This window comes from Lepisma saccharinum, chromosome 22 (assembly GCF_977018435.1).
Source record: "Lepisma saccharinum chromosome 22, izLepSacc3.1, whole genome shotgun sequence".
Taxonomy (NCBI): Eukaryota; Metazoa; Arthropoda; class Insecta; order Zygentoma; family Lepismatidae; genus Lepisma; species Lepisma saccharinum.
The window spans coordinates 753,852-781,777 of record NC_139250.1 but is presented as its reverse complement, the minus strand read 5'-3'; the positions used below and the strand labels follow the sequence as shown (position 1 = coordinate 781,777).

The following is a 27,926-nucleotide window of genomic DNA, read 5'->3' as shown; positions in this document are numbered from 1 at the left end:
CAAGAATGTTTTATTTATTGTGATGAAGTAACAGTTTAATGCGCACTCAGGTACAGGAATTCAATGTCAGTCACACTTCAATTTATGTCGAGGTAAACCCAGGAAGACACTGCAACATAAATAGTTGCAAACTGACACTGCGATTCAGTCACGAATACCTCAGTCTTCAATCAGAATTCTCTTCTATATCTACACTTAGGAACCATACACTGTTCTATATACAGAAAAATAGAGGAATCGATATTACACACAAACTTTAACACGATTGGTTTTTACTTCAAAGAATTGAATTTGATAAATATGCTATATGTACAGGAAGATCTTCACAGATATTGCCAAATACACTACCCTTTCAACAGTGATACTGCAATCTGTAGAATATCATCTAAAATGTCATCAAAAAATACATTCTAAAATCCATCAAATAACACCAGTGGACGATTTGTATTATGTTACATGAAGATTATGCAAGTGCTGGGACAATGGTGTCATGGAGGTAGTTAACAACGATTTACCATTCTTTAAAATATATACATTTAACAACACAGTTGATAAAATATACTGAAGGGAAATTGACACTGTGTTACGTGTATTGAATAACCTTAATGCAAGTTATAATAAATAATTGGAATCATACAAACTATGGCACATAATTTTGCCGTTACTAAAATATATTTCCTTGCGTTTTTACTTAAATAGAAAGTTGTAATTAATCTCAAACTACAAAGCTCTGTGAATTTACTGCTTAGCACTCAGTTCCATATAGTAGGGTATCTCTAGCTCGAGAACTAAGATCGTGACTGTATTTTCTGAAATTTTATATCAGATAAGTTTCAAGAAAAAAACTATAGTAATATCTATTCTTTCGTGTGCGGGGTATTTACTTTATTACTTCTTTTCATTAAATATTGCATATATTATTATTATTATTACTGCCGGCGTTTTTACTATTTCGCGCAGCTCTTTAATCTTCGACGTCAAATTTACTTGTATCAATCTAATAAAGGAAATGCAACCCTCATGGCATCTCGCAAGATTCTTTCTTGGAAGTAGGTGGCATCCTTAATGGAAGAATGTAGCTTATGAAAACAGTGTAGTGTGGCACACATCTACATTGGAAAACCATGTAGAGTATAAGTTCAGCCCTTTCTCCTTGCATTTCCTGCTACATAAGCTACGCTGAGAAGGAAATTACTTTTTTCCTTACAAGTATACCGCAATGACTTGAAAACTCGACCAAGTATGGGATTCCGGAAATGTAATGTTTAGTATATATTACTTGTACGCTCTTAACTTTGTACTACAGCTTTTATTGATGTGTGTCGATACTTTTCAAACAGCCTGAAACATAGTTATGGCACCTACAGAAAATGTAGTGTGTCGATTCAATTATTTGGATATTTGTTAAAAGTAAACACTGCAGATTGCTATGTTAAACTGCAACATTTCTGCTACCATCTTAGACCATGTACCCTTATAATGCTATGTGATGTGTCCAACAAGAACACAAACTTCATTATTTTAATTTCCAAATATCCCTCTTTAATATTTCTACACATAAAATTATGCACGTGGAATTCGGTGATTACTTTAAAAAGTAAATACATATTATACAAATTGCATTGTTATAAAGTGAGTACTCTGTTAGAAAACTAAAATTACATATACATCAACAACAAAGAGGTTCGATAATATCCAGAGCGATTCTACAACACACTCTGGAAATTAAACTCTCTATGCCTGAGCAATCATTGATCCAAGGCTGGTGTATTTGAAGTATACAAAGATTTGTTTACATGGAATCAGACTTCTCTCTTCGATCGATATGTTTCAAGTATCCAGCACCCCCACCAAAGATTTCCAAAGCTTACACCGTTTCACAGGATTATATATGAATCAATTTACTCTTTATGTGAAGATTCAACTAACGTCCTTATTGCAATTTCCAAAGTTACAAGACAGACATTAAATTTCATCAACTTAAAATTTTAACAATAGCGAATAACTATGATCGCTGCTCAAGTATACTTAACAAGTAATTAAGTAATTGGTTTTGTATGCATACCATATATGGAGTATTGTAACTTACCTTCTTGCGTATGTGGCAGGAGTGTGTACAGTGGGATGCACAAGTATTGCCCCGCAAATTGTCCATGATTACTTTCTATAAATTTTCTCTTGCTTCCTGCATGATTTTAAGGAATGGGTTTTTACGTATACTGGTGCAGCAGACATTGTTGAACTTGTTGAAGGGTTTATTCCCAATTCATTGAAGCTTTCATTACGTAGAAGAGAATAAACACGGTGATGAACATCTTGCTTTGTAATACTTATGCATTCCACACAATAGGTATGCTCTGGATTCATTTTTACAATCTGAACGCTCTCATAAAACACAAGGAAGAAAGTGGAGGTATACAAACATGAGTGAGTATTGTTGTAACTTAACGCTCGATTAAAAAAGATAAAAGTAATAAAAATATTTGGCAAGAATGAGTTTTAGAACTACATTTGTGTTTTACGATGTGTGTTCTTTTTTAAAAGGAAAACATATATACGACTAGATTAGAACGAAGTCTACTTGTGGCAACCGTAAGTACGGTTACAATTTACCATCATGCCAGACAAGGTTTACAGCCGATGCTAGAAATACGCCATCCATCGGTCGTCCGGACTGTCCAGAGGCACGTACGAAGTCGGAGCGGACGTTAAGCATTGGAACACGTAATTCTGGCCACTATTGTTGTCCCAGAACTGGGTCCCTTGCGCCTGGAACCTTAAGGCAAACTCGACCTTCTGACCGATGTCCAGCGTGTGGCAATACAGCACGAACGAGAATTTATCCGAGAAGCCGTCGCAGGAACTCGGCAAGTAGGACGCCTGGAGGTCGGCAAAGCTCTGCCAGTTGTCCAGCGTGTACCGAACGTGGACCGTCTTGTTGAAGTCTACGTTGAGGACGCGCACGGTGCCGGAGACGGTGAGGTCGTCGCCTTGGTAAGCGTTCTCCAGACAAACTTTGTTGCCTCTTACTCTGTCGATGAAGTTGGGCGATCCTCCAGGCTGCTGGAACATGGGGACGAGGCAGCGCTGCACGTAAGGGCTCGTCTTGGTGCAGGAAACGTCGGCGCGTCCGGACAGCGTGTCCTTGTCGGCGTCTCGGAGGTCCCAGAAGGCGGAGCTGGGGACGCTAGGGATCTCGTCGAGGAAAGTGCGGACGTCCGCCAGGTCGAGACCGAGAACGTCGGCGAACCGAACTATCTTCTTCCTCCCTGGAGTTCCGGGAGGAGTCTTGCCCGTCTTCAAAGACGACGAGCGGCGGACGCGCGGACACTCGTCGTCGACGTCCAGGAAGTCTCGACGCCTCGTCTCCGCTTCGCCGTCGAGAGTCTCGCACAGGGATGGACCACCTTCGTCTTCGCTCGATTTGTCCGCCAGCGTGGAGCAGCAGAGGTCGGTCCCTTCTTCGGAATCGTCGCCTTCCGTCGCCAAGGCAGGAGATTCTTCCGTCACCGTCGCCGAGTCGTCGTCCTCCTCCTCTTCTTCTTCTTCTTTAGAACCGGAGATCTCCGTCTCGAAACTCTCCATCTTCCTGGAAGCGATCGACAAGGCTTTCGTCAAAATTTCTTCGCAGAGTTCGTGCAGCATTTCCATTTCTGCGGTGGAAACGTCCGTGCCGCAGCTGCCGTTCTCCACGCAAGATTCCTCTTTCACAGCCATCTTTCCCACTTCGCACTCGCACTCGTCTTCCGGAGCCGCAGTCCTCTCCACGTCCGTTTCGGCGGCCCCGTTCCTCTCTGGTTTCTTCTCGTGCGACGATTCCTCGGGAAAACCTCGCACCCAGGGAGCCCCGACGACGAACGCACCGGGCGAGCTCTCGGGATCGAAGTACAGGCCGTCGGAACTGTTGCTGTCGAGATCCTCGTCGTGCCGAGAGGCTAGATTGTCCAGATCCGGAGTGCAGCTACTCACGGGGGAGGAAAAGACGCAGCCTGACTCCGGGTTCGAATCCTGAGAGTGGAATTCGTCGCAGAAGTTGAGCGGCAACTTGCCGATCTCCACCGGGCTTCCGGGACTGTCGATCTCCAGGTCGAAGTCGAAGTAGAGGTCGCTGTCGGAGGACGTGGAGAACTTCGGCGTCCCTCGCTCCGGCGGCTGGCTGGTCACCGGGTGGTCGTCGCGGCGCCAGGCGTCGTAGGCTCCGTTCGTGCCTCCGACGAGTTCCTTGGTCTCCTCGGGCGAGTCCCCGTTGCCCAGGGACCGGAGCCTGTTCTGTAGGCGACGGGCGAACGCCTCTGCCCTGTGCCTGCAACTCATGGGGAGAAAAGAGCCTAGTCCGCATGCCTGTCGCTCCGTAGCCATCTACCAGCAACACCTGCAAGTATGGAGAGGCAGTCAGTCACTATCTCTTTAAATATGGCAGACACAAACGCATCTACGAGGGCGAGTCAACAGAAAATCTCTGAAGTCCAACAAGAAATGTATGATAGAATATCGGTTGTTACAAGACGTCTTCACTGGTCAAGTGAACTACAAACCACACTTTTGGTTGATTGATTGATTTGGTTTATTTTACCTCGCATTTCTGCCACTTTTGGCTAATTGCGAAGAGAAGGATGAGTAATAGCATGATGAAATTGATGAAGGGGCTCTCACAAAGCACACCCATGTCCAGACGGGGATTCTAGCCCGGGACCCCAGGCGTCATAGTGCGTTATGCTAACCACTCCGCCACGGAGACCGACAAACCATACTTTTGTCAATTCAAAGATGTCGGGTCCACTTGCACACAGTATCTTTTCCCCGTTTGGATGCCTAAAACTTAGAAATTTTTTTGTGTGAATTAATATTGAATATTGTGAAAACGTACATTCAAACATCTGCGAGGAAAAAGCAAAAACAGGGTAAGGTTTTTAGTTGACTCAACGTCGTAAATATTACTAAACCAAAAACTAAATTATGCACCAAATGCTTGAAAGCCACCTTTACTACTTACAATTGTACTGTATTACAAATTCAGTTTCACATGCATAAGACGACCGAAATTGTGAAAAGTATTTGCTTACAAAAGTAGGAATATTCAAGAACATGGATGCTTTATGCTGCCCTAAATTTTAATAGTGTAACGATAGTTTTTTATTAATTTAAATGGTGTATAAACACGGTCTTACAAAAGTACAATATTTACTATTCTACCGTATTTTCACTTAAATATTAAGATTAATCTGATAATGATTGTTCATGGTTAGTTAAACGTAAATAATTTTTACATTTCAAAAATATGGAAAGAAATACATATATACATATATTAATATAGATGAAGCCTAAAAACAGGAAGAAGATGACCGAGTTCGACTATATTTCGATCTAAACAAGTTTTGTTCATTTTGTTTATTTCACATTCTTGGTGTTCGTGCGAAGTGCAATGGCGCGGACTGCGTCGAAATGGGTCTCTTCTGTTTGACTGACGTTCTTCTTTCAATTCCCGAACCTCGCGATGCGTAAAACTTCGTGAATTTGACACAATTGTGGGCAATTTGGTCAACAAATCTGTAAAGGACTGTCCAATGTATACTGCAACAACGCCTAGGAACCACAATCTTTGGATGGAATGGGGAAGTGGCCTCCTGTCCCAACGTGGTGTGCGCTTTCCGTCACCGATAACCTTCAAAGGGGCTTTTCCGTATGTCTTGAGCAGCCGTCTCACTCGAAGGTTGACTCTTGCCAACACGCGGCAAGGACGTAGAAGTGCTTCTGTCACAAACATCTTTACAAAGGAACAAAAGGCAACGCGGAATGAACATAGGCTACTCAAACATATCGAATGAATAAGTAATGAACGGTGGCATATTATTATATATATGTAAGGTGGAATATGCACAGGCCATGGCCTATCATTGTTCGAATCGAGTGCATGTGGCTGTATTTTTATTCAAATAACTCTTATTCAAACAACCCCAAAAAGGCTTACCAAATCCAAAATTAAATAAGGAAAATGATCGTTTAGTGTTGTATATTATGAAATTTATTTATTTCCGCAGAATTTACGTAAAGGTAAAGATAGACTGTGATTATTATACTGTTTTGCGTTTACAGTGCTTGCGAAAATATGCGTAAAGTGGGATTCATAAGTATTGCCATGCAAAATGTTTACCACCATGTTTTTCCTCTTTCTTTTACACAATTGGAGCTTCAAGAATTGAAACCAAACGCCAGACAACCTGCTGACAATTTCTGGACAAGCAAATCTAAAAATACAGTTCTAAAAACACGTACGACGCAAGATAACAATTAATGAAAATAGTCATGGACGATTTACAGAGACAGATTTTGTTCATCCCACTCCTAATAATATACACAAAAATAATGATCAGGGACTTTACTATTCATGAGTTGGACCAAACAACCTTCTTGCTATTCAATAGATTTGACATTTTAATTTCTTTTACATAAATTTGTCTGGTGGCTAGATAATGAATATGCGTTGTTATATCTCTATTCTTACATTATCCTATTACCTGTTCATGTAATAACAACAATAATAATTATTGATGGACCTATTTTAATAATAGTATAATTATTAATATTATTAAATTATTAATTATAAATTTATTATTATTATTATTATTACTTTTAAAACTTTTTATCAGGTTACTATGCACCAAGTTAAAAAAGAATTACTATGAACTGTTGAATGGTTAACACAGTGGAATATGTCTACCTTAGAAGAAAGAAAAATGAAAATCAATTTTGTACAGAGGATTTTATCTTTCCAAAGAGATAGTGAATAAGTTTTTAATAATATATCTTATAAAATTACCAGAGGAATATCTCAATTCTAACATATTTAAAAAATGCCAGAGGTTTAATAGGTGAACTTGATCGATTGATTTGCCTTATTTTACTTAATTTTTTGTGCCACTTTTGGCTAATTTGCGAAGATGGGATGAGTGATGGTATGATGAAATTGATAAATGGACAATCACAAACATCCATGCCCAGGTCGGGATTCGAACCCGGGACCCCTGGCGTCGTAGCGCGATGTGCTAACCACTCCGCCACTGGGCCGGCAGCTGAACTTGTAGAAAGCTACAATATGAACTTATGATGATGTACAAAATTGTAGGATCCATTGTATTTTATAATTATGTATTCAATTTTGTAATTTTGTTATCACCTATTTGTACATCACCATATTCGTGCACTTCATTTGACCCAATAAGAGCTTCAAGAATTAAAAGAAAACTCAAAACACGTAAGTTGACAACTTCTGCACCAGCATACATCAAGATCCATCGCTTAAAATACACAGGATGGAAGAGAAAAATTAATGAAAATAGTCATGGACAATTTGCAGTCAAATATTATTATTGTTACATTGAGACCCCGCCCGAAATATACTTCTAGATACGTGCCTGCTGCCTTTCTGTTAAAACCTTATTCCCAAACATGTCAAAGTATTTACAAGAGATAAGCAGCTTCTTGCGCTGACAGTTGCCGATCAGTCGCTGCCCACGTGCTGCCCTCAGACGCTGCGTATGATGTTTATTGCTCTGATGGCAAGAACCTCACACATGATAAGAACCCTAACATGGAAACAAGCCAACAACTTGTAATTCCCTGCTGCCGTCACGGTACACAAGTTGATTACATGACTTTTTCACACTCCAGCTTCAAAAATCAACATTCAATCAGCAAGTTTTTCTTCTCCTCGCCACAACATCCTTTCCTTCGAACCAAATTTCCTACACTAGGCACGTCTGCAATTAAAACCTCGAACTTACTTAGAAATGATACCTGTCAAGCCGTGATTCTTACTCATGTATTTTAATGTTATTTTGTTAGCGTCTGTAACAATTATTTGTAGTCAAAAATAATATTATAAGTATGGTATAAAATAATTTGTATTCATGTCCAGATATTATTAGAATAATTAAATCAAGAAGACTTAGATGGGCAGGCCATGTGGCACGAATGGGAGAGGAAAGAGGAGTTTACAGGATTCTTGTTGGGAAACCTGATGGTAAGAGACCTGTAGGAAGGCCAAGACGAAGATGGAGGTTCAACGTTGAGATGGACCTAAGGGAAATCGGTAGGGATGGAAAAGAGTATATAGAACTTGCTCAAGATAGGGAAAAATGGAAGGCCTGTGTTGCTGCAGCCATGAACCTTCGGGTTTAAGAAGGCTAGGGAGTTAGTTAGTTAGTTAGTTAGTATGGTATAAAATAACCTGTTTATTACTTTTGAAAGTAACTGGCAATACGTACTGTAACTTGCTAAATTTGTATATAATCTAATATTTAAGGATATTCTTTTGGGAATAAAAGAATTTGTCCCATCGTAGCTTCACGAATTCGCCACCATTATTATATCAGAACTTAATTATGAAAGGATTGAATAATTCTTGACATAACCGCCGATTGGGAGAGTTCATCTACACGGCACTAGTGTCCACTGGCAAATATCATGCTATTTTTTTTCATATCAAGAAGAAGATAGATGTTTGGAACTAATACATTATTAGCTCAATTATTAGATTTAACAACTATTGCATTATTCGTAACTTGTTTGACATATGGACGTTTGTATGTATGTATTGGTTATTTTGGATCCCTTTTCTGCGCCTTACGTTAAACGCGATGAACCGATGAATGATGAGACAAACAGAATGATACACTCACAGAGGCGATGCTCATTAAAATTTACAATTAAGATGTATGGAATAAAACAAGGGAATTGGGCTCTGAAGGAAATAACCCACCACTGTAGAAGGAATAAATTTCGTATCTGGACAGTAACTTTGCCACATATAAATAATTCCTAACAATACCAACATTTAAAAAAGTAACTGCCGACTTCCCTGGCGGAGTGGTTAGAGAGCGCGCTACGACGCCAGGGGTCCAAGATGTTCTTCGTTAATGTTCCTTCATCAATTTTATCATTTCATCCCTTATCCGTATTTTCACGATTAGGCAGAAGTGGCAGAAAAGCGAAGTAAAATAAACCAAATCAATAAATAAAAAGTAACAACATTGATGAGAGGGGGCATTAGATGTCTTTCCCCTGCTTCTATTGCACGAATCAATTTCCTGTCATTTTCTTATTCTTCCCAAATATAGTAAACCGATTGGATATATGTCTGGAAGTTGACATGGATTTAACACTACGTATTGCACGAGCCGCTTCTTTCACACAGAGAAACGGGCGTCGTTACGAGTGAAAGCCGCTTCAAAATAAGAATAAAAATGAAAGGATTTTAAGGTGCAAAATTATGGTCGGGAAAGGGATAAAAAGGTTTTAAAAAGGTTTTTAAAAAATATGCAAAGAAAGGTGCAGGATGCGAAATCCCGGGGGGGACAGGGGGAATTCCCCCACCAACGATCTTGTCCTAAATTCCCCCCACCAAACTTTTCCGGGGGGGAGAGTTTTTGTTCTAACAACAGAGGCAAGCCTTGTTTAAATTGACTATACTTTACTGGAACAATGTTGAAAACACATACAACGAACATCTCTAAGGACACTGAACCCAACTATTATCTTCTTAATGTCTTAACTTTTGCCCCTCTCCCTAGTCATACAATCCCCAGAACATAGAAATTAGATTTTGATACATCCTTGTCTCATTAATATATTTATATATTTTTGTATGTATTTGTATGATTGTAGTATACTTCCTTGAAGTATACCTTGGTCGACCCCCCTGGAAATTGACATCCTTCATTTAAAGATACAAGAAAGCCGAAAGTTGTTATTCTTATTGTTAAGAACAGAAAAAAAGTTCATTTAATTAGTATTCGAACAGAATAATCAAAGTAAAACTGCATTGGATCGAAAACATTGGATGAAAAATACAGCAACAAGGTTATATTCTACCATTTCATCCAAAGAACAAATGGTTCCAGTTTTCAAAATTCTAAGAATTACAGTTGTAGGTGAGAGGTCACATAACAAACTTTATGAAAAAAAATTCCCCTATAATTTAAAGCCTTTTCTTGAACGAGACGTGCAAAAGTTAATATCAAAATGCATACCAGACAATACTAACTGCATAAAATGCAAAAGAAATAATGAAAAATAGTTGTGCTGGTATTCACTCGTTTTGTGGATCGAGTCTCCACATTTATACAGGGTGTCATTTTAATGGCGCCCACGGACCACGGAAACGTATAGAGGACATCAAAACAAACAACTTTTCTCAGTAACATTTTTCTCGTTGGTGCGTCATTTCGGCGCTACAGTCGTTCAAAAAAGCCCGTTTTGCCGCCTGAATGCTGGCAACCACACACAACATTTGATTGCATTTGTGACGTCATATCCCGTCGTGAAGCGATGCGTTCCAGGGTTGCCAGGAACACACATACTCTGTGAAAAATGACATAGCTACAATCAGCCACATTATGTACCGTAACACAAAACGAGAAAACACGTTCTGTAACCTAACAGGAAGTAAACAAACGATACGAAAAATGGTAGAAAGAAAATATAATACAAGTTGAAGTGGTCATATCGAATTTTGTCTCAGCTTACATGTTAAATATTTGCAACTCAAGTTACCAAGTTGGCATCTACAATTAAAGCCCCTATCACACGGAACTGGATTTCTAGTTGGAATGCCCTAGTTGGCGATGAACTGACTTTCTGGGTAGTAATCATGGCCGCCTGGCTGACTGCTTGACTGGTTTTGAGGAATAGAACATGTTCTAATTGCTACTAACTTCTTCGACTAGATTCTGTGGAACAGCCAATCAGAGCAAAGTTTGGCCATGTGAAGATATTCTGTGAGTTTGTAAAGTAGCCTTTTTTTTGTCTGTGGCTTCCGAGTGCATACAACACGAAAGGCATGTTTACAATTGAAAAAGCTAAAATATTCTTCCATACGTGTATAGTAAACGTTGTAAAGTACGTATTTTAACAGCGCCGTTCTTCTCTACCTAAAACCATTTAATGCGATGCGATATTCCTCTCGGTTGAATAGTTATCGTATTTTAAAAGTGTGAAGTGATACGTTGTTTACATCTCGCGCGGCCGCCATTATGGGAACGAAAGACTATCGACAAGTACGGTATAACAAGTACCGTGTGAGGCGAAAACAAGCAAATGGGTAGCCAGTCCAGCGTCAACTAGAGCATTCCAAATAGAAATCCAGTTCCGTGTGATAGGGGCTTTAGTCTATCCACTTCGTCCTTCTGATACTAATTGTCTGTGACACACTGAACAGATGACAAAACAGAAATGAAAGAACTCAAAATTCCAAACGTAAGCAACAGATAATATAATGTATATTCAGAGCATTATGAGGCAAGTGGCAAAAATGATTGAAAATACAGGGATATAAGTAGTAGTAATACTACAAGCTCTAAGACAACTATGTGTTTATCTATGCACCGGATACACATGTAATAGTTTGCATCTGTGAACAGGGCAGTATATTCGGTACTGATTCATCATTAGATTGTTACTGTGGTTGTACGTGTTTTAGTCGTAATGTAACAACGTGAACCTCGGATACTTCCGTTATCAGCACAAAAGTACCGCATGGCATCTGGACACAAACCTGTAGATATCAACCTTGCAACGAGATTTGCAAATATTTAACATGTAGTTGGGCGTAAACAGCCACGTGTAAGCTGTAAGTCCAATAAAATTTATAGTTCTTGATATTTTAGATGTAGGCTGAGACAAAATCCGACATTGACATTTCATTTTGAATACGTTTTTTACCATTTCTCATATCGTTGGTTTCATTTCCCCTTCCCCTGAGATGACTGCTGATCTTCTGGCTGGTAGGCTATGATGTTCGGTCTGCTGGACGCGTTTCTCGCTTCGTTTTACAGCTAATAATGTGGTTGGTAGTTTGTCATTTTTCACAACATTTGTGTGTTCTTTGCAACCCTGCCGCGCGCTGTTTCGCCGGAGGATATGACGTCACAGGTACGATCAAATGTTGTGTTGGGTTGCCAGCATCCAGGCAGCAAAACGGTCTTTTTTGAACGGCTGTAGCGTCGAATCGACGCACCAACGAGAAAAATGTTACTGGGAAAAGTTGTTTGTTTTGATGTCCTCTATACGAATCTGTGGTCCGTGGGCGCCATTAAAATGACACCCTGTGTATATATATAGTGTGTGTGTGTGTGTGTGTGTGTGTGTGTGTGTGTGTGTGTGAGCGCGCCAGTTTATCTGCTCCTTCCCCCACCAATATGCAGTGATTTCGCACCATGGATAGGTGCTGATAAAATGCCTTTATTCAATGCTCTTTTTCTGCACCTTCTGTATATAAAGCGCGCGGACCGCAGTGAGAACTGTGGTTCTGCCGAATAGGTTTTGCTGAAGTTCGTGTTTTCTCTCGCGGGTTTTGCTACATTATCTTGAAAACCATTGGGGCTGCAACGATTATATTATACAATTTTATAGCTCTCGTTCTGCTCTAAAAAATGAGACTATAGGATGTTATGTAGCTGCTCAAGAAGAGTAAAAAACATATTAAATGTGCTAAACTCACGCAAAGGTACAACAAAGTGACTTCATGTTACTTGATTTCATGTCCAAAAATACATATCTCAAACGCTCGGTACGGAAGCTATATTTTTGGAAAGGTCCTGCACCTTAAAATCCGTACGGTGGAACGCTGCAAGAACTGGTCGCGGGTTCCAGGTTGGGCACCAGTGGGTTCGAGATTGAACATCGTGTGCAACGACGAATCGCTGACAGCGTAAACAAGCAGGCTGCTAACTGACAAACAGGCTTTCAGATGGAGTCGCCGTTAAAGGAGCAGCGCAATTAGCAAAAGGAGCAACGGAACAAAACGAAGACAGGACAGATGAAGGTCGAAGCAATTCGGGTCGCTTGGAGATCACTTGAAGCATCCATCGCGATCGTTGGACTTTCCGTTTCGATTCCATCTTGTTTGTCTATCTGCTCACGACAACGTACGTACAATGCTTAGAAATGACGAAGCGACCTGTCAGTCATTTCTAATTTTTCTACCGGAGATATCCCCATCTCGGGACTACAGTGTTAAAAGTTACCGTAAAATGTAGTCACGGGTATTTCTGGGTTGTAACAAACCCATTGACATTTAATGGGATCATTACAACCCAGAAGTGTCCCTGACTGTACAATTCTACCGTTAAAATCCTACTGAAGACCGAAGCTTCGGTATGAAAGGTTGCATTTATTTCTGAAGGTTGGTTTCCACAATACACGTGACGCTTCAGTCTGAAAGCTCCTTTATACAATGCGTTCGTTCTGGCTCTGGGCCGAGATAGCGCGTGAACAACTTTGAACAACTCTTATAACACAGGTTAGTACTCATTATGCAATGTAAATATAATTGTCTGCGTGCTAAAGGTATGTGCGTAAACAAGCGAGACGTTACGGGACGAAAATGCCGGCATCTGCGCCAAGTCACGCGCTATCTCGGCCCAGAGCCATAACGAACACACTGTATTTCCACAGTCGGGGCATTGCAGCTCATAACTATAGTGGAACCACAAGCAAAGAAACCTGCGCAGACCCGCGGCTCCCGTGCATCGTACTCCCGCGTGGAGGGAAGGGGCAGAGTGGAGCATGCTTCCATATGGCCTGAGCTGAACGGAAGAAGGGAAAGCTGCGCGGACACTTTTCGGCGAAGGTTTCTTTTCCTTGTGGTCGCTTTATACCTACTATCATGATTACTCGATCGTAATACAAGGCTCGAGAGCGTTATTAGCCGACACGTTACAGGCACATTGCACAGCGGTTCGGATCCCACTTTAAACTGTAGGTCCAGTATCGATTAGCTTATGTGCACAGAAACTTTGACAAACGTTGATTAACCTGCCCACTCGCTCCAGACAACTGCAAGGGCGTTGCTTTGTCCCAGCCATCCTCATCACCGCGATTAATAGTCGAAACGCGACGTAACATTTTTAAAATAGGAAAGCAAAAACGCAGTTTGCTTCCCCGAAAACCGGAGCGTAGGTGTCCTTGGTCAATCTATAATTACTCGGGCGGGCAGGTTCATCGCTCGCACAAGAGACGAGGCTGCGTAAACACGGATGGTCTCTGTTTACGTATCGCAGCGTCCTTCAAGCCTTCCCAAAGGTCGCCGAAAGGGAAATTTATCCACACATTCCTGGAAACACATCGTCTCCTCTTCCACACCGCGTGGCTCTCTTTGAATGAGTGGGATGGTATCGAGTGTGTGAGGTGAGGACAAAAGAGGGTGGTCTGTGGACGCCTCGCGTTGCATAACAGCCAATCAGACAAGCATATTTTTCAAATTTGCCCGCGCTTTTATGCTATTGGAGGCCGGGAATAATATCGGCAAAACCTTAACGTGCTCGCCCACAACAACAATAATAATAATAACAACAACAACAATGATGATGATGAAAACTGTAGGTTATTCCCATAACTGATGAACATAGGCGCCGACTTCATGGGGCTTGGGTGAACTCGAGCCAACCCAATGTTAACGATGTGGGACAGAGCCCCCCCCCCCCAAATAATTTACTTAAGAGGGTCTAATGTATTATTTTGCTTCTCTTATAAAGTTTACTCTGAATTGTGCCACATGAACTTAACTTTAAATACACATTTGAAATGTTCTAGATATAAACTTTGTGGGGAGTATGACCAGAGACAGCAAAACACACGACTTATTACTATATACTAATGTAAGTATATAATTATGAGTATTGTTATCATTTTTACTAAAGAGTTTCAAAAGACGATGTGCATGAACTAGGGGAGTGGATGTGGGACGTTCGGGCTACAAATGGCTCTCACATGACATTCAGAACGATATCGTTGATATATTAGGGAGAACTATTTTGCGCTCCTTGGTAGCAGATATTAAAAGTCGGGAATGCGAACAATTGGTTTGGTGTTTTGAGTCCACTTTATGCACAGTAAGGCTAATCGAGACTGGACCTACAGTTTAAAGTGGGATCCGAACCACTTGTGCCTCCACCGGGTATCGAACCCGGGACCCCTTGATTACAAGGCAATGACGCTACCACTGCGCCATGGGGAGACCCTAAATGCGAACAATTGACATTCTGCATTCGAACTGTGAATGAAAATTTTAATATTGTTGAGGAATTCATGGGCTTTTACGAGATTCCGAACACTGAGGCCAAAACTTAAAAGGGAGGAAGTGAGTCATTCATTAATTTATTTCAGTGATCAGATTTGTTTCAGATTCAAGTACAAGACTCCTAGCTTTGCAGGATCATAAAGTCAGTTACTTTAAGTAAACTTTATGTAGGGAAAGGCTAATCGGGACTCGACCTACAGTTTTTTTAAAAGTTAGATCCGAACCACTGTGCGATGTTGCTCCACCGGGTATCGAATGCGGGACCCCTTGATTACAAGGCTACTTTACCATAAGAGAGTCTTCGCGGCATCATGCACCCAGTCCGAGAAGTAAAATATCCTCTGGTTGAAGCGCCCGGGGTGCCGCGTTTCGAGAGCAGCCAAGGACGGTCACTTCTACCTCTCACCGAACAAACACGTACACAACGAATGTGGAACAACAGATCCGACACGGGTAAGGTGCGTGATCCACTATCTTGCTCGACGCTATATTGCTTCTATCAAGGGCCCTCGCACGGCGTCATGGTTAGGTGTATTCTCAGGGGAGGCAAGGATGGAGCTGCCTTCTCTTTAAAAGGTTCTACATTAAAATTGACAACTCTTGGAAGCCAGGAAATAGCAAAGCTTGTCACTCCATTTCCGCAGGGTAGACAGGCCACAAGATGCCTCCCCTCTTCCAGCCACTCACATTAATGCCCTGTGCATAATCGTGTCTGCTTGCTCGGGACATCGAAATTAATATTGTGGGTTCCCCGATGGCATAGTTGTAACGTCCTCGTCTTGTAATCAAGGAGTCCCGGTTCCGATCCCCGTTGTAGGCCTATAGTGTTTCGGATCCCACTTTAAACTGTACGTCCACTCCCGATTAGCCTTCTGTGCATAAAGTAGACTTAAAACAATCTATCATTCGTAACTAATATTTTATACCTAAGTAAACGGAAGAATTAGACAATTTCGTCTAATTCAATAAAAAATCACTCTTTACAGGATGTGCTGTAAAGTACTTTTTTCTGAAATCTACAAGAGATTCGCTTCAGAATTCATTTGTTTGATGGAGTCGTTGGAAAGAATATTCCAGCAAAGATATCTCGATTGACATATACACTATTATACAAATGTCAATATTAATATATATTTAGGGTCAAATATCAAGCCTGGTTCATAAATATTTTAAGTTTAGGCCTCTGTTGACCGTTGGCAAATGTTTGAGTTCTTAATATGTTCATTTGTTTGTAAAACTGCTTATACACTTTAAAAAAATTGCTGTTTAAGACCCTAAATGTTGTAGCACAACACCTACTCGAGGGTTAAGGCCTGCATACTTAATGTGGTGTAACGACAAATGGTGTAATTGACACCAAAAATGGTGTTAAACAACACCAATTCCGCATTACACAAAGGGGTGTCCTGTTACCATCACTTGTGGTGGCATCTCGGTTGCAAATTTTTTAGAGTGTATGATAATCTTAAGTTCAGACATCTTCATAAGTTTTGCATTAAAATTATTGTAATATTTATTATACGAACCAAGAAGAATATTTGCATGTGTCGACCAGACTAGTGAGCCCCACAGGAGAAGTTGCGAACCCCTGACCTACAGGAGACGCATAAATCTCTGGCTGCCTCTCAAACGCACGAATAGGCGACCTTGGCCATATTTCTCTCTACGCTTATTGCCATCATCCGCAAACAAGAAGAGTCACCAGTCGGGCAGGCACAGGTGTGGATGCCCTACCTGGCCCTCGGCCATTCTTAAAATAAGACGACCGGAAGCTGACAAAGGAGACGCGAACAGATGCCTCTTCTCTTGTGCACAGCAGTCCTTGTTCTCACACTGCATCTTTTATTATGACGATTGAGGTAAAAGGTTTGATAGTAACAGTATATCAATTATATGATACCAATGCATGGATTAATATCTGACGATATTGAATTGTGTAGCGGTAACGTTGTCGCCTTGTAATCAACGCAGTGGCGGATTCAGAAGTTACAGTTGGGGGGGGGGGGGCGAATTTAACTTGGGTACCTCACCTGATCGAGAATCAATTCAAAGCTACGATTGCGCTGCTATATGTAAACAATGTATGGTACTGTAAACAGAGCCACGCTGACTTCCATGGACTACATATTAGAGTATTGTTTTCCAGGGGTAGAATAGGCGTATGCAGATATGATAATTTCTCCCATTAACACGGTAAACTGAACGATCACACATGATGATTAAGGTATGTAACTTATAGGAAAACAAGGGGACTCTGCTTCGATCCCCTTTTGAGGCATATTGCACAGTGGTTCGGATCTATATTAGGTTCAGTTCCGATTAGCCTATCATGAACATAATTAAACTTTGAAAATATTTATTTATTTATTGAGAAAATTTCAGATACAGCACGTAGCCATTTTATACTGAAATCAGTAACAATGAAAAGAACAAAAAAGAACAAAAAATAAAAATAACAAAATAAGACAAAATATTAAGTCAAGATAGCACAATTAAATATTATTTAGTAACATATGTTCTGATGGATGACCCAAAGGCGTACTCTGTGGAAAATACATCAGCGCTTGATGGGAGGTCGTTATATTGAATGGGAAGTCTGTGGAAGAGCGATCTCTTTTGAATTTCCAGTCTAGGCTTTATTGTGTAAAATAGATTTGTGTTGCGTGTTGAGCGCATAGGCACTCGAAAGTGGAATTCCTGGAGGAGCTAGTTGCAACGGATTTTGCCATTCACAATTTTGTAAAGATACCTAAAATCATTCAGTAAACGGCGCTGAGGGAGTCTGTAGATTTAGAAAGGCCAGGAGATGTGGTGTTGGAAAATTGCGTAATGAGGGAACCCCGTAACGAACTATAGCCAGGAAAAAATTAAGAACAGAATCGATTCTGGATTAGCTGAGTGGGACATTCCATGGACCAGACGGGAGAGCAGTATTCTATTATTGGCGAGATGAATGATTTGAAGTACAACGTGAGGGCTGAGATGTCACTAATTTCGGTGAAACGATACAGTAAATCTAAGAGACGCATAGCCTTTTTGTCTTGCCTGTAACATGTTCTTCATATGTGAGTTTTTGGTCGAAAACAATGCCTAGGTCTTTATGAGAGGATACGGTTTTGATGTTATTGCCAAAGATGGAGTATTAACACCTATTAAACTTGGTGTTAAAAGACAGAACACATGAGTCTTGAAAAATATTAGGCATAATAATATATTCAGAAGCATGGCAGTTGGAATGGGTGATCACTTACCGTGGTTGCATATTCGGTATAAAGTTTAGTTTCTAGGAAGGTTCGGAGCGTCAAACAGAAAAGTGTTTTATTTATACTATTCCGAGATTCGAGAACAAGAGCGTCTTCATAACTAGAGACGAGATCGAGACAAACAACTGCAACTCGAGACAAGGCCTAAAACGAGACATCTCGTCTCGATATGGAGGTCGGCCGACACTAAGATACTGTACCTTCCGAAAACATCATCCCTTACGGTCCCAGAGGAAGGGAGATCGGAATTTGAATGACCCTAAGAAAACTCACCTCAGAAGCACTGTACGTGTTGAATGAAAACGTGCTGGTGTCGGGCGAAGGTTATCTTGCGTATTACGTATCATTTTCGACCCAGCGAACTAACAATAACGGCCCTATCAGACTGTGCAGCGAGAGGGGTTGTCCGTTGTTTACACACCTATTACAAACAGCAGGAGAAACCTTTGCACCAGAGAAGGTCTTGTTTCTATGATTATGAAAAAACTAAATATGCTGACCAAGGCAGTAATTTATTTTATTAAAAACATAAACTAAACGTAACGTTTCAACCTTCTAGCAAGGTCTTCTTCAGACTCTGTATCAAGTACAAAAGTCGTGTACTTGATACAGAGTCTGAAGAAGACCTTGCTAGAAGGTTGAAACGTTACGTTTAGTTTATGTTTTTAATAAAATAAATTACTGCCTTGGTCAGCATATTTAGTTTTTCAGAGAAGGTCGTTCAACGAAATCCCTTTCACTAATTTCGGGAACCAGCGAGGAATTGTCGGGACAGACAAGACAGAAACTGTCTATCTCAAGAATGCCATGCTCTTGAACTCTGTTCCGCAGGGGAGACAGACCAAGTAGTGTCTCTCCCAGCCACTCATTTGCCCAGCAAATTGACACCTTTGATGTGACAGGTTTGGTTCTCTTCCTGGGCGCCCGCAGACAATATTCTATGGGGAGTCAAAATCGCGTGTGTTGAAAGTTGTGTGACATGGTAAAACAGCAATGTTTTAAGATACAGGAAAATCATTGATTGATTGATTTGGTTTTCATTTTACTTCCCTCTTCCGCCAGTTCTGACTAATTTCGAAGATGAGGTGATTGATGATTGATTAAATTATGAAGGGACAATCCTATAGAACATCCATGCCCAGGCCGGAATTCGAACCCGGAACCAATGACGGCATACCGCGCTCTGCTAACCACTTCGCCACGGAGGTCGGCGCATAAAGTGAAAATAAGAAATGGAAGAAGCAACACAGAGAGAAAGGAACAAATAAGGTGAGAAACAGGAAGGTTAAGAATAAAATAACCAAGAGAGGAGGAAGTATACAGAGAGAAATCCAGCATGTACTTGGGTGTTCTTTCCCCATCACGCCATTAATCTGCTGAGGTGTAGAGTTCTTCTATTCTGTATTCTGGTATTAACTTGTGCACACCTCATTCAAGAAAAGTATTTCAAAGTCAAGGTAAAAGTTTAGAAATGTTTTGTTTTTTTAAATATTTTTGACCTCTGACATTTGTAAATCTTACAAACTCGTGAAACCATTTATTGTTTAGATTAAGTGGAACGAAAACCTGAAATTCTGACCCTCACTTTTTCCAACTAACTCATTTTCTTTCTTCATTTTTTTGCTCTGGTGAAATAAAAATTAAATGTGTTTCTGTTGTTGACTGTCAAAATAATAAGCTTTAGTCTTCTTCTAATTTGAAAGAAACTATTATAATTTCTGTCGCGACAACCACGCAGAGAGCGTAATAATTAAAATCTTAAAATGAGAGATCCCTGGTTCTATTCTCTATGGTGGACCGTTCCCAAGGAATCTTGAAGGTAGATTAGCCTTCTGTGGATAAAGTGAACTTTCAAAACGGCAGAATTCTTTTTTAGTTGGAAGAATATTGGAAAGGCTTGGCGTGGCAACGAGAAATATTTGTGTGGCGTGATCGTAGATTCGCCTCTATTTCTGGCACCTGTCATTCCTTGGTGTTTTTAAAACAGAACATTCTTCGACACGCAGCAATGGTGGAGATACTCTACAATGGTGGTTCGAACCTTCGCGAACTCGCGACCGGGTAAATTCGTTTTTTAAAAGTCCATGCCCCGATTCCAAAATTGATTTATGTGTTGAATTGTAGTACATAACAATACATGTGTGTATGAATCCAAAATTTATGGTAGGCGTATGCTGTATTTCTGAAAAATGAAGAGTAAGGCTAATTGGGACTGGACCTACAGTTTAAAGTAGAATCCGAGCCACTATGTGCCTTCGCCGGGTTCGACCCCGAGACACTCATTACAAATAGTGTTGCCCACGAGACGAGACTTTGGCCTGTCTCGTCTCGTGGAAATCCTGTGAAATGCTGTCTCGTCTCGAAAATATTCGTTTGTCTCGGGACAAATGATCAATCTCGTCTCGTCTCGAATTTTTAAAAGCCTGTCCCGTCTCGTCCCGTGGGCAACACTAATTACAAAGCGACAATGCTACCAGTGCGAAGGCACAAAATGTGTTAATATTTTGAAACGTTATACTTGGTGTAATAAGGTAACGTTGTAAAGCAATAAAAATAGTGATTTGATTTTATTCAAATTTGGATTGGATTTATTAAGGATGTAACAAAAATAATAGCTTCCTGTAACCGATAGGTATCTCGTTCGTGGCTGCTGAGTCTCGTGTATATGTTTCCAAGGCTATAATGTGCGGTGGCATGCGCTCTTGTCAATGCTCTTCCACTGTTCACGGCGAATCGAACCGAAAGATATACATTCCTCTGAGAGCACTTCAGAGGCGATAAAAAGCGCCATTACCTATTCTTTTCTTCGGTTGATCGACTGGCAACTCACGAACAGAGAAAAAGATCGTTCGGTTCGCTTCAACTGGAGTGCAAGGCACAAAACGAAGCACAGGAGCAACAACAGAGCAAAGGAATTTCACGAACCCTTGCAAGAACACTCGAGTCGACACACGACGGATGATCCTTCCCTCTTTCCCCTGGAACTATTTGGTAGATTTATTTTTAGCCTGAATGACGTCAGGATGAACGGATGAGCCGGAAGCTGCCACTTGCAGTTTCCAGCAAAGCATCTCCCGCAAAGGACCTGCTGGAAGCGTCGCTGGCTCACACGAAATAAAACATTATGGGTGGTACAGAGACCGTGCCTTTTTGAACATGAAAAAAGATAATATGCATTCGTGTTCATTAATATTTAATATTATTAAAGTAGGGTTACACTTAAGCTTACAATTTACTTTACACTGATTTACAAAAACAGTTTTTTGCCCTACATGAATTAATATACAGTTATGCTATTTGTTTATAAGTATACATAAAGTGGAATATTACAAATTTATATAATTGAAGAATAGAAGAAATAGAATAAAATAAACATTTTTGCAACTACGTTATATGAATTTATCCAAAGCGGTAAGATTTGTACACGACATATGTGATTAGCTGATAATGAAAATACTTATTATTACCAGCGTATTACATGTTTGACATATTTAGTTCAAGAATATATTTTTTTTATGAATGAATCTTGCGAATCTCACATGTGAATTCCTAATACTACCCGAGTTCATTAAATAGCTTGTTCAGTACGCATTGATTACCATATATTCTTTTGAGCCATTTTTTAGCCCATACTATTCTTTTAATTGTAATTTTTAACAACAGCAGTAGTTAATGTGCAACAACGTTCTTGAAATCGCGTGTCCATCTTTTTACCTTGTGTGCTCTGCGCAATGTCTTGTGGGAACGAAAGTATACCGACAAGAACGATAACAAGTAACGTCTGAATCACTACCACACAACTAGCCCAAGTCCAACTGGAAAATCCAGCAGGAGATCTAGCCTCGTGTGATTCAGGCATTACTCGCAAAGCTAGCCAGGGAATCCACGTTGCTTTTAGATTGTGGCCTATTGCGCAGAAATATGAGCAGTGGGAAGTTTAAACCCCGTGCGCCTGCGCAGAAGATGAGTGGGAGGAGCTTTCTCTGCAACGTCACAGCTTAGGCTCGCACCGAGCTTCCATGCAAGATTTTTAGCCAGGGATGTTGGGAAAATACGCGTTTCCGACGACTTCATATGAGGGAGTCGCCAGAGTTCATGGCCGACGTTCCAGCGGACAAAAATCCAGCTGCGGCCAGATTCGAACCTGTTCCGAGGCTTTTTAAATGCAAACGGTCCGGCCAGACTTAAATTAGAAGGGATTTACATAAGTCGCGGGACGGGTTGGAGACAAACGATCCTGCGTCGACAAAACTCGCGCCTTATAAGGAGGCCGTAGCACGCATGTTGTCCACATGTTACCCTGCGATGCGTCTGCCCGGGTTCTTGTGTGTGACCACGTGATACGAACGAGTTACACTTGGACGAGTGAACTTCGAGATGCTACTTTAATGCTCGGCCATTGTTTTAAAGGTTAGCACGTTCCAGACATTGTATTTCTACTTTGGGTTTCTTGATGTACGTTTTCTTAGCATAATCTTGATGACGAAACAGATTAGAAAGTGAGCCGAGATCTCGGGCATCGGGAGAAGGTTAACGGTGGAGCATCCCTTCCAGTAACCTAGAAAAGGTATCCAGTGTGCAGTCTAACGTTCAAAGGTGCCGACCCATCCGGTGGAATTCGAACCTTGACTTTGTGGCTTCAACACAAAGTCTGCGAAACCTTTCCTTGCACATACATCCTACTTGAAAAATTATTTGTTATTAGTGGCGTGGAAATGAGTTTTCGCAAATCCAAATGATTTTTTTAAGGTTACACTTCATGTAACTTTTAAAATACTTTGTTTCCTTCTGTTTTCAAAACAGTTTTTTTTTTTACACCTCTCAAAACCTCGATTGTAAATAAAGTGTCTAACGCTATCTACATCGCTGGTGTTTCCCAGTTACCAACATTGTGCGCGTGTAAGTTTTTGGAGGGGAGAGAGAGAGATATTGGCTAGAGGAGACCGAGTCCAAAGTTCTCGTTCGAGGCATTGGTGTGATATTCGAAGATTTACCTAAATGGAATTCACTTTACTAAGTGGCGTCTTCAGACATAGCAAATGGACCAAGTTATTATTTATAGATACTTTCATAGCGTGATTTTTTGTTTATAGTAGTTGCGGTGAATTCATTAGTGGCAATTGAGCCCCAATCCATGGTTATATATATATTCAGAATAAAGTCATTAATTTTTTGCGAGTTTGTGGCAACCGAACAGAAAAATATTTCCCCCTCCCCCTTTAAGGAACTATAAACGCTTTGGAACCTACAGTTTAAAATGGGATCCGAACAACTTGTGCCTCGACCGGATATCGAACCCGGGACCCCTTGAATACAAGGCGAGGACGTGACCAGGGAGGGGGAGAGGGGCGGAGACAAGTAGCCCTCAGCCATTGGCATAGTAGAGGGTTCCGTATATGCGTATGTAAAAATAAACGTGGTTACTCAGGGCTACAGGAACGAATACAACATATACGGGCAAAGTTAAAGTTCCCTGTGCATATAGCCCCGTGCCATGAAGGCACATTTAGGGTGTGTGGGTCCCACATATTTTCGATGTCGACCATCTTGGAGGTGATGTGATCAGCACCACGCTGCGGCCGCCTTTACCCCCCTCTCCGGGTACCATTTTATTTTAGGTTGGGTGGGTCCTAGAGCCGCTTTATGGGGGGACAGAGCCAGAAAAATTCCGACCTTAATTCACCCACCCCGGGTTTCCCGCGTGGCAGTCAGACTAGGATCAAATCAGGCTAGAATTTCATGACAAATGCAGTGGTGAAGGCTTCTTCAACCTATCTTTAATCAGGAAGAAGTTACGACTGCATGATCGTAACAGATGTATCATTCTCCAGGTGTGAGAAAACAGTGTCATATATCACTGCCTTCCCATTTAAAGATTAGAGTTGAATTCAATATGGCGGACGTCCGCTTGGAACACACCAATGTGGTTCCCCCTAGGCCTAACCCGTTTCTATCATGACTAATTGTACCCAGCCTAACTCCTTTACTTTTTATAAGGGGTGTTAAGGGGTTCCGGGTTCAAATCCCGGGCTGGGCATGGATGTTTGTGACTGTCCATTCATCAATTTCATCATATCATCACTCATCCCCATCTTCGCAAATTAGCCAAAAGTGGCACAAGAAGCGAAGTAAAATAAAGCAAATCAATCAATCAATCAAAAGTCCCTTAAGGGACTTTTTAATCACCCTCTAGGCTCTGTATGTGACTTTGTCAACATGAGATCAAGAATTATACACACACACATACATTATATATGTATGTGTGTGTAAAGGTAGGAAGGTACAGGGGTAGTTTGGTGATATTTTGCGTGGGGTCAAGTTTTGTAGATCCGACATTGATTTCATCCGTTCACTGTTAACTTGAGGTAGAAAAGCGACTGAAACAAGCAACTCCCCTCCTGCCTAAAACAACAAATGTGTGCGTGTGAAAATGAAGCAAGCGTCCTCTGCCTGGGTCGTTGCCTCTCCCCTCCACCGCCATTCTCAACTCGACGGCCGCACGGTTAGTGGAGTTGATCATTCTCGGCACGTCAGGTGCTGCGTCCCACAAACATGCGTAGGAGCCTAATCTCGTTCGGTCCACGTCTGCCCTTACGCACTTCCTGCGAACAGGCGAGCAAGAAGCTGCTAGTGGATTCTAAAATGTGTCCCTTCCAAGAGAAATCAACTCAATTTTTTTTTTAAAAAAAGTGTATGGATTGCAGGGAAAGATTCGTAAGGCACATTCCATGACAAAGTTAATCTCAATTTTTAAAATTAAATGCAATTTTACTTTACTGTAACTTTATTCTACCGTCATTTGGATAAAAATTCAAGTATTATACATAATTAAGTATAAGATAATTAAGAAGGTATTTTACATTTGTTAGTATATTTTAACTTTTTGACTTAATTTTTTTTTAAATAAATGTCTTATTAAGTGAAGAGGCAGCGTTCTATCTGTCCCAGGCGTGACACAAAATGGTTCACTTGTAGCAGCTATAAATCTGGGACAGTATTTCAAGGGTAGTTATATTTAATCAACAGTGTTTGGTTTCATATTTCATTGCACAGAAACTGTAAGAAAAATGCTGCTTTAACTATCAGTAGCATAGTTACTTTAATGTCAAAAATATGATCTGTTCGTCCCACCAAGCAAATTGATAACCACCGTTCGATTGCATTGTACGATCACCGGCAATAAAAAAGGGACACCCAGCTCCTTAAATGTTCGCTTCCCTGCAATGCGCTGTGCGTGTTGCCTACGAGTGTCCTTTCATCAAATCCATCATGTCATCACTCATCCTCGTCATTAGCCAAAAGTGGCAGAAAAGCGAAGTAAAATAAACAAAATTAATAAAACAATAAAGTATAAAAGTGACGTAAAATAACGAAAAGAGAGGAGCAATCCAAAATATACAGTATATGTAGTAATAATCTAATATATTTCCCCTTAAATACGGATAAACGAATTAGTTAACTGATATAGCCTATTGTTTATAGTGATAACAGCAAAGGGGGCGGACAGCTTTCCTCCGTGGCAGTCGAGGAAAACACGCCAGCTTTTGGTTTAATACTTGTAATGACTGCGACTCTCTAAATGCCTGAAGTTTGTAACATAACTGATTTTATATTTGGTATTTAGCGTCGCTTTTCTATCCCTTTTGGTTCATCGCGACGATGAGAGATGACTCAATGAAATTGATGCAGGAAGACACAAATCCGGAACTTCTGCAGCGAGGTGGTGAGTCGACCACTCAACACGTTCAGACACACATAAATGCATATATACGTGTGTGTGTGTGACGAAACGATATGAAATCTGAGGCCGGTAATATCTGTTGAGAAATCCAAAGTTATTTATTTCTGCCGAACTTATTGTAAGGCAAGGATTATATTGGGAACATAAGGTTGTGAAGGGCGGCATCAAAGAAGATTTATGCACACTGCTACTTGTAATAATATGCATAAAATATTAATCAACTTGACTGGATCTAACATCCTTTTTTTGTTATTCAATAAATATCCAATCCTTTCTCTGTTTGACAATAATTTCTTAGCCAGGACATTTGTTTTTATACAATATTTTGCTACATTAACTACACCTAAGCTAGATTGATTGATTGTGTTGGTGTTTTAAGCCCAATTTATGCTATTTGGGACTGGACCTACAGTTTAAAGTGGTATCCGAACCACTACGTGCCTCCACCGGGTCTAAGCTAGATAATGCTGTTATATCTGTATTATTATACCGTCTTTTACCTATTCACGTAATAATAAAAATACATTATTAATGAATTTACATATTTAATTAATGCCATTAATTTAATTTAATGTGATTATTTTAATTTAATCACTTATTGTAGTTATTATTATTACTATGAGACTTGGTTCGGTACCCCGAAATGTATTCCTATACTTGCCTGATTTCGATACCCCAATGCCTACTTACCGTGTTCAGGCTAATATTGTTCCTAAAGGGGTGGTTAGTATTTTCTGGCGGAGGTTGTCACAGAATGCGAGTGTCAGCTGTGGCTATCGATCAGGACTCGTAAAGGTCAAAGGTTAAAAGCTATTCTAGGGTCGTGGACACATTGCCACTGCATTCGTAAAGCAATCGTTGCATGAATTCCCGGCCAAGTTTCACTTGGCATCAACCGGTGCCAAAAATTAAGACTGAGAATTGATTTGAAACAATCTTACTCTTTGTAACTTGCATCTCGTTTATCAGTAGACAGTTTTCTCCTTGTGAAATCAAACCGCACCAGATATAACGATACGATAGCAAGGAGAAATTGGAAAACAAAGTTTGACCCAGAATATAAATATTACGTTTCTATTTATACAAATTCCCAACATTTTAGCTACTTTGGACGTACCTTTTATTAAGTGTGCTGGTCCTGCTTATGTCCTCTTGCACTCTTCTGATTCAGGTCTCCTCTGTACCTTGGTTCAAACCCCGAACGTCCCACACACGAAACGATTCAAAGTACAAGGACGTAGCAAGGTCGTTGTAGCAGACGACTCTAAAGTTAAAAGTGAACTGGGCTCGGTTCGGGGTCTTGACAGCTACGATCGTGTATCGTGCAAGAGTTTATGTTCCTGTTAGACAAGAACACTTTATGTTGTGCTTAACATTTTCCCACTGACACTTGTGCCACTCCCCTGTTGCCGAAAAGCAAGCACAAAACGCGCCCGGTCGCACGTAGCACTACCGGCTGCTTCGACCCCTACTGCTAGAAACAGCTGCTGTCCTCTTGCGTTTGTATTTGGAAACTTCGTTTTATCGAAGCAGCGTTGCCAATCCAACATTAAAAAGCTGAAAATTTTCCAAAAGATTCTCTGTAAGTTAATGTTAAAATACCCCCTTTTATTCCAACATTGTTTCTTTTATAAGCATGGATTGGGTGTGAGATTTATGAATTTAAAATTCATTGACTCAATACTGAGTAATATTAAGATTCGGGTTGACTGAATCGTAGCGTTGAGGAAGGAAACCGTATCGATTTCCTGATTTACTCCTTGCAACAAAATGTGAAACATCCTGACATCTTACCTTTTATAGAAATGTAAGTGAAACATGCAATCTCGACCATGACTCGAACCCT

The 27,926-nt window shown here is 40.6% G+C and overlaps 1 protein-coding gene across 1 annotated transcript; it reads right to left on the bottom strand.

The window, feature by feature from the left end:
* Gbs-76A (Glycogen binding subunit 76A) lies at positions 1 to 27,546 on the bottom strand. Its single transcript, XM_083143426.1, has 2 exons — positions 27,198 to 27,546; positions 1 to 4,372 (listed from the first exon to the last, which is right to left on the bottom strand). Exon 2 carries the CDS (start codon positions 4,357 to 4,359, stop codon positions 2,644 to 2,646), a length of 1,716 nt encoding a protein of 571 aa, XP_082999552.1. The 5' UTR covers positions 4,360 to 4,372; positions 27,198 to 27,546; the 3' UTR covers positions 1 to 2,643.
* Between the last annotated feature and the right edge of the window lie 380 nt (positions 27,547 to 27,926).

What these genes read in the sequence shown, in the direction of transcription:
- Gbs-76A (XM_083143426.1), bottom strand. Translation starts at nt 4,359, where the DNA reads ATGGCTACGGAGCGACAGGCATGCGGACTAGGCTCTTTTCTCCCCATG.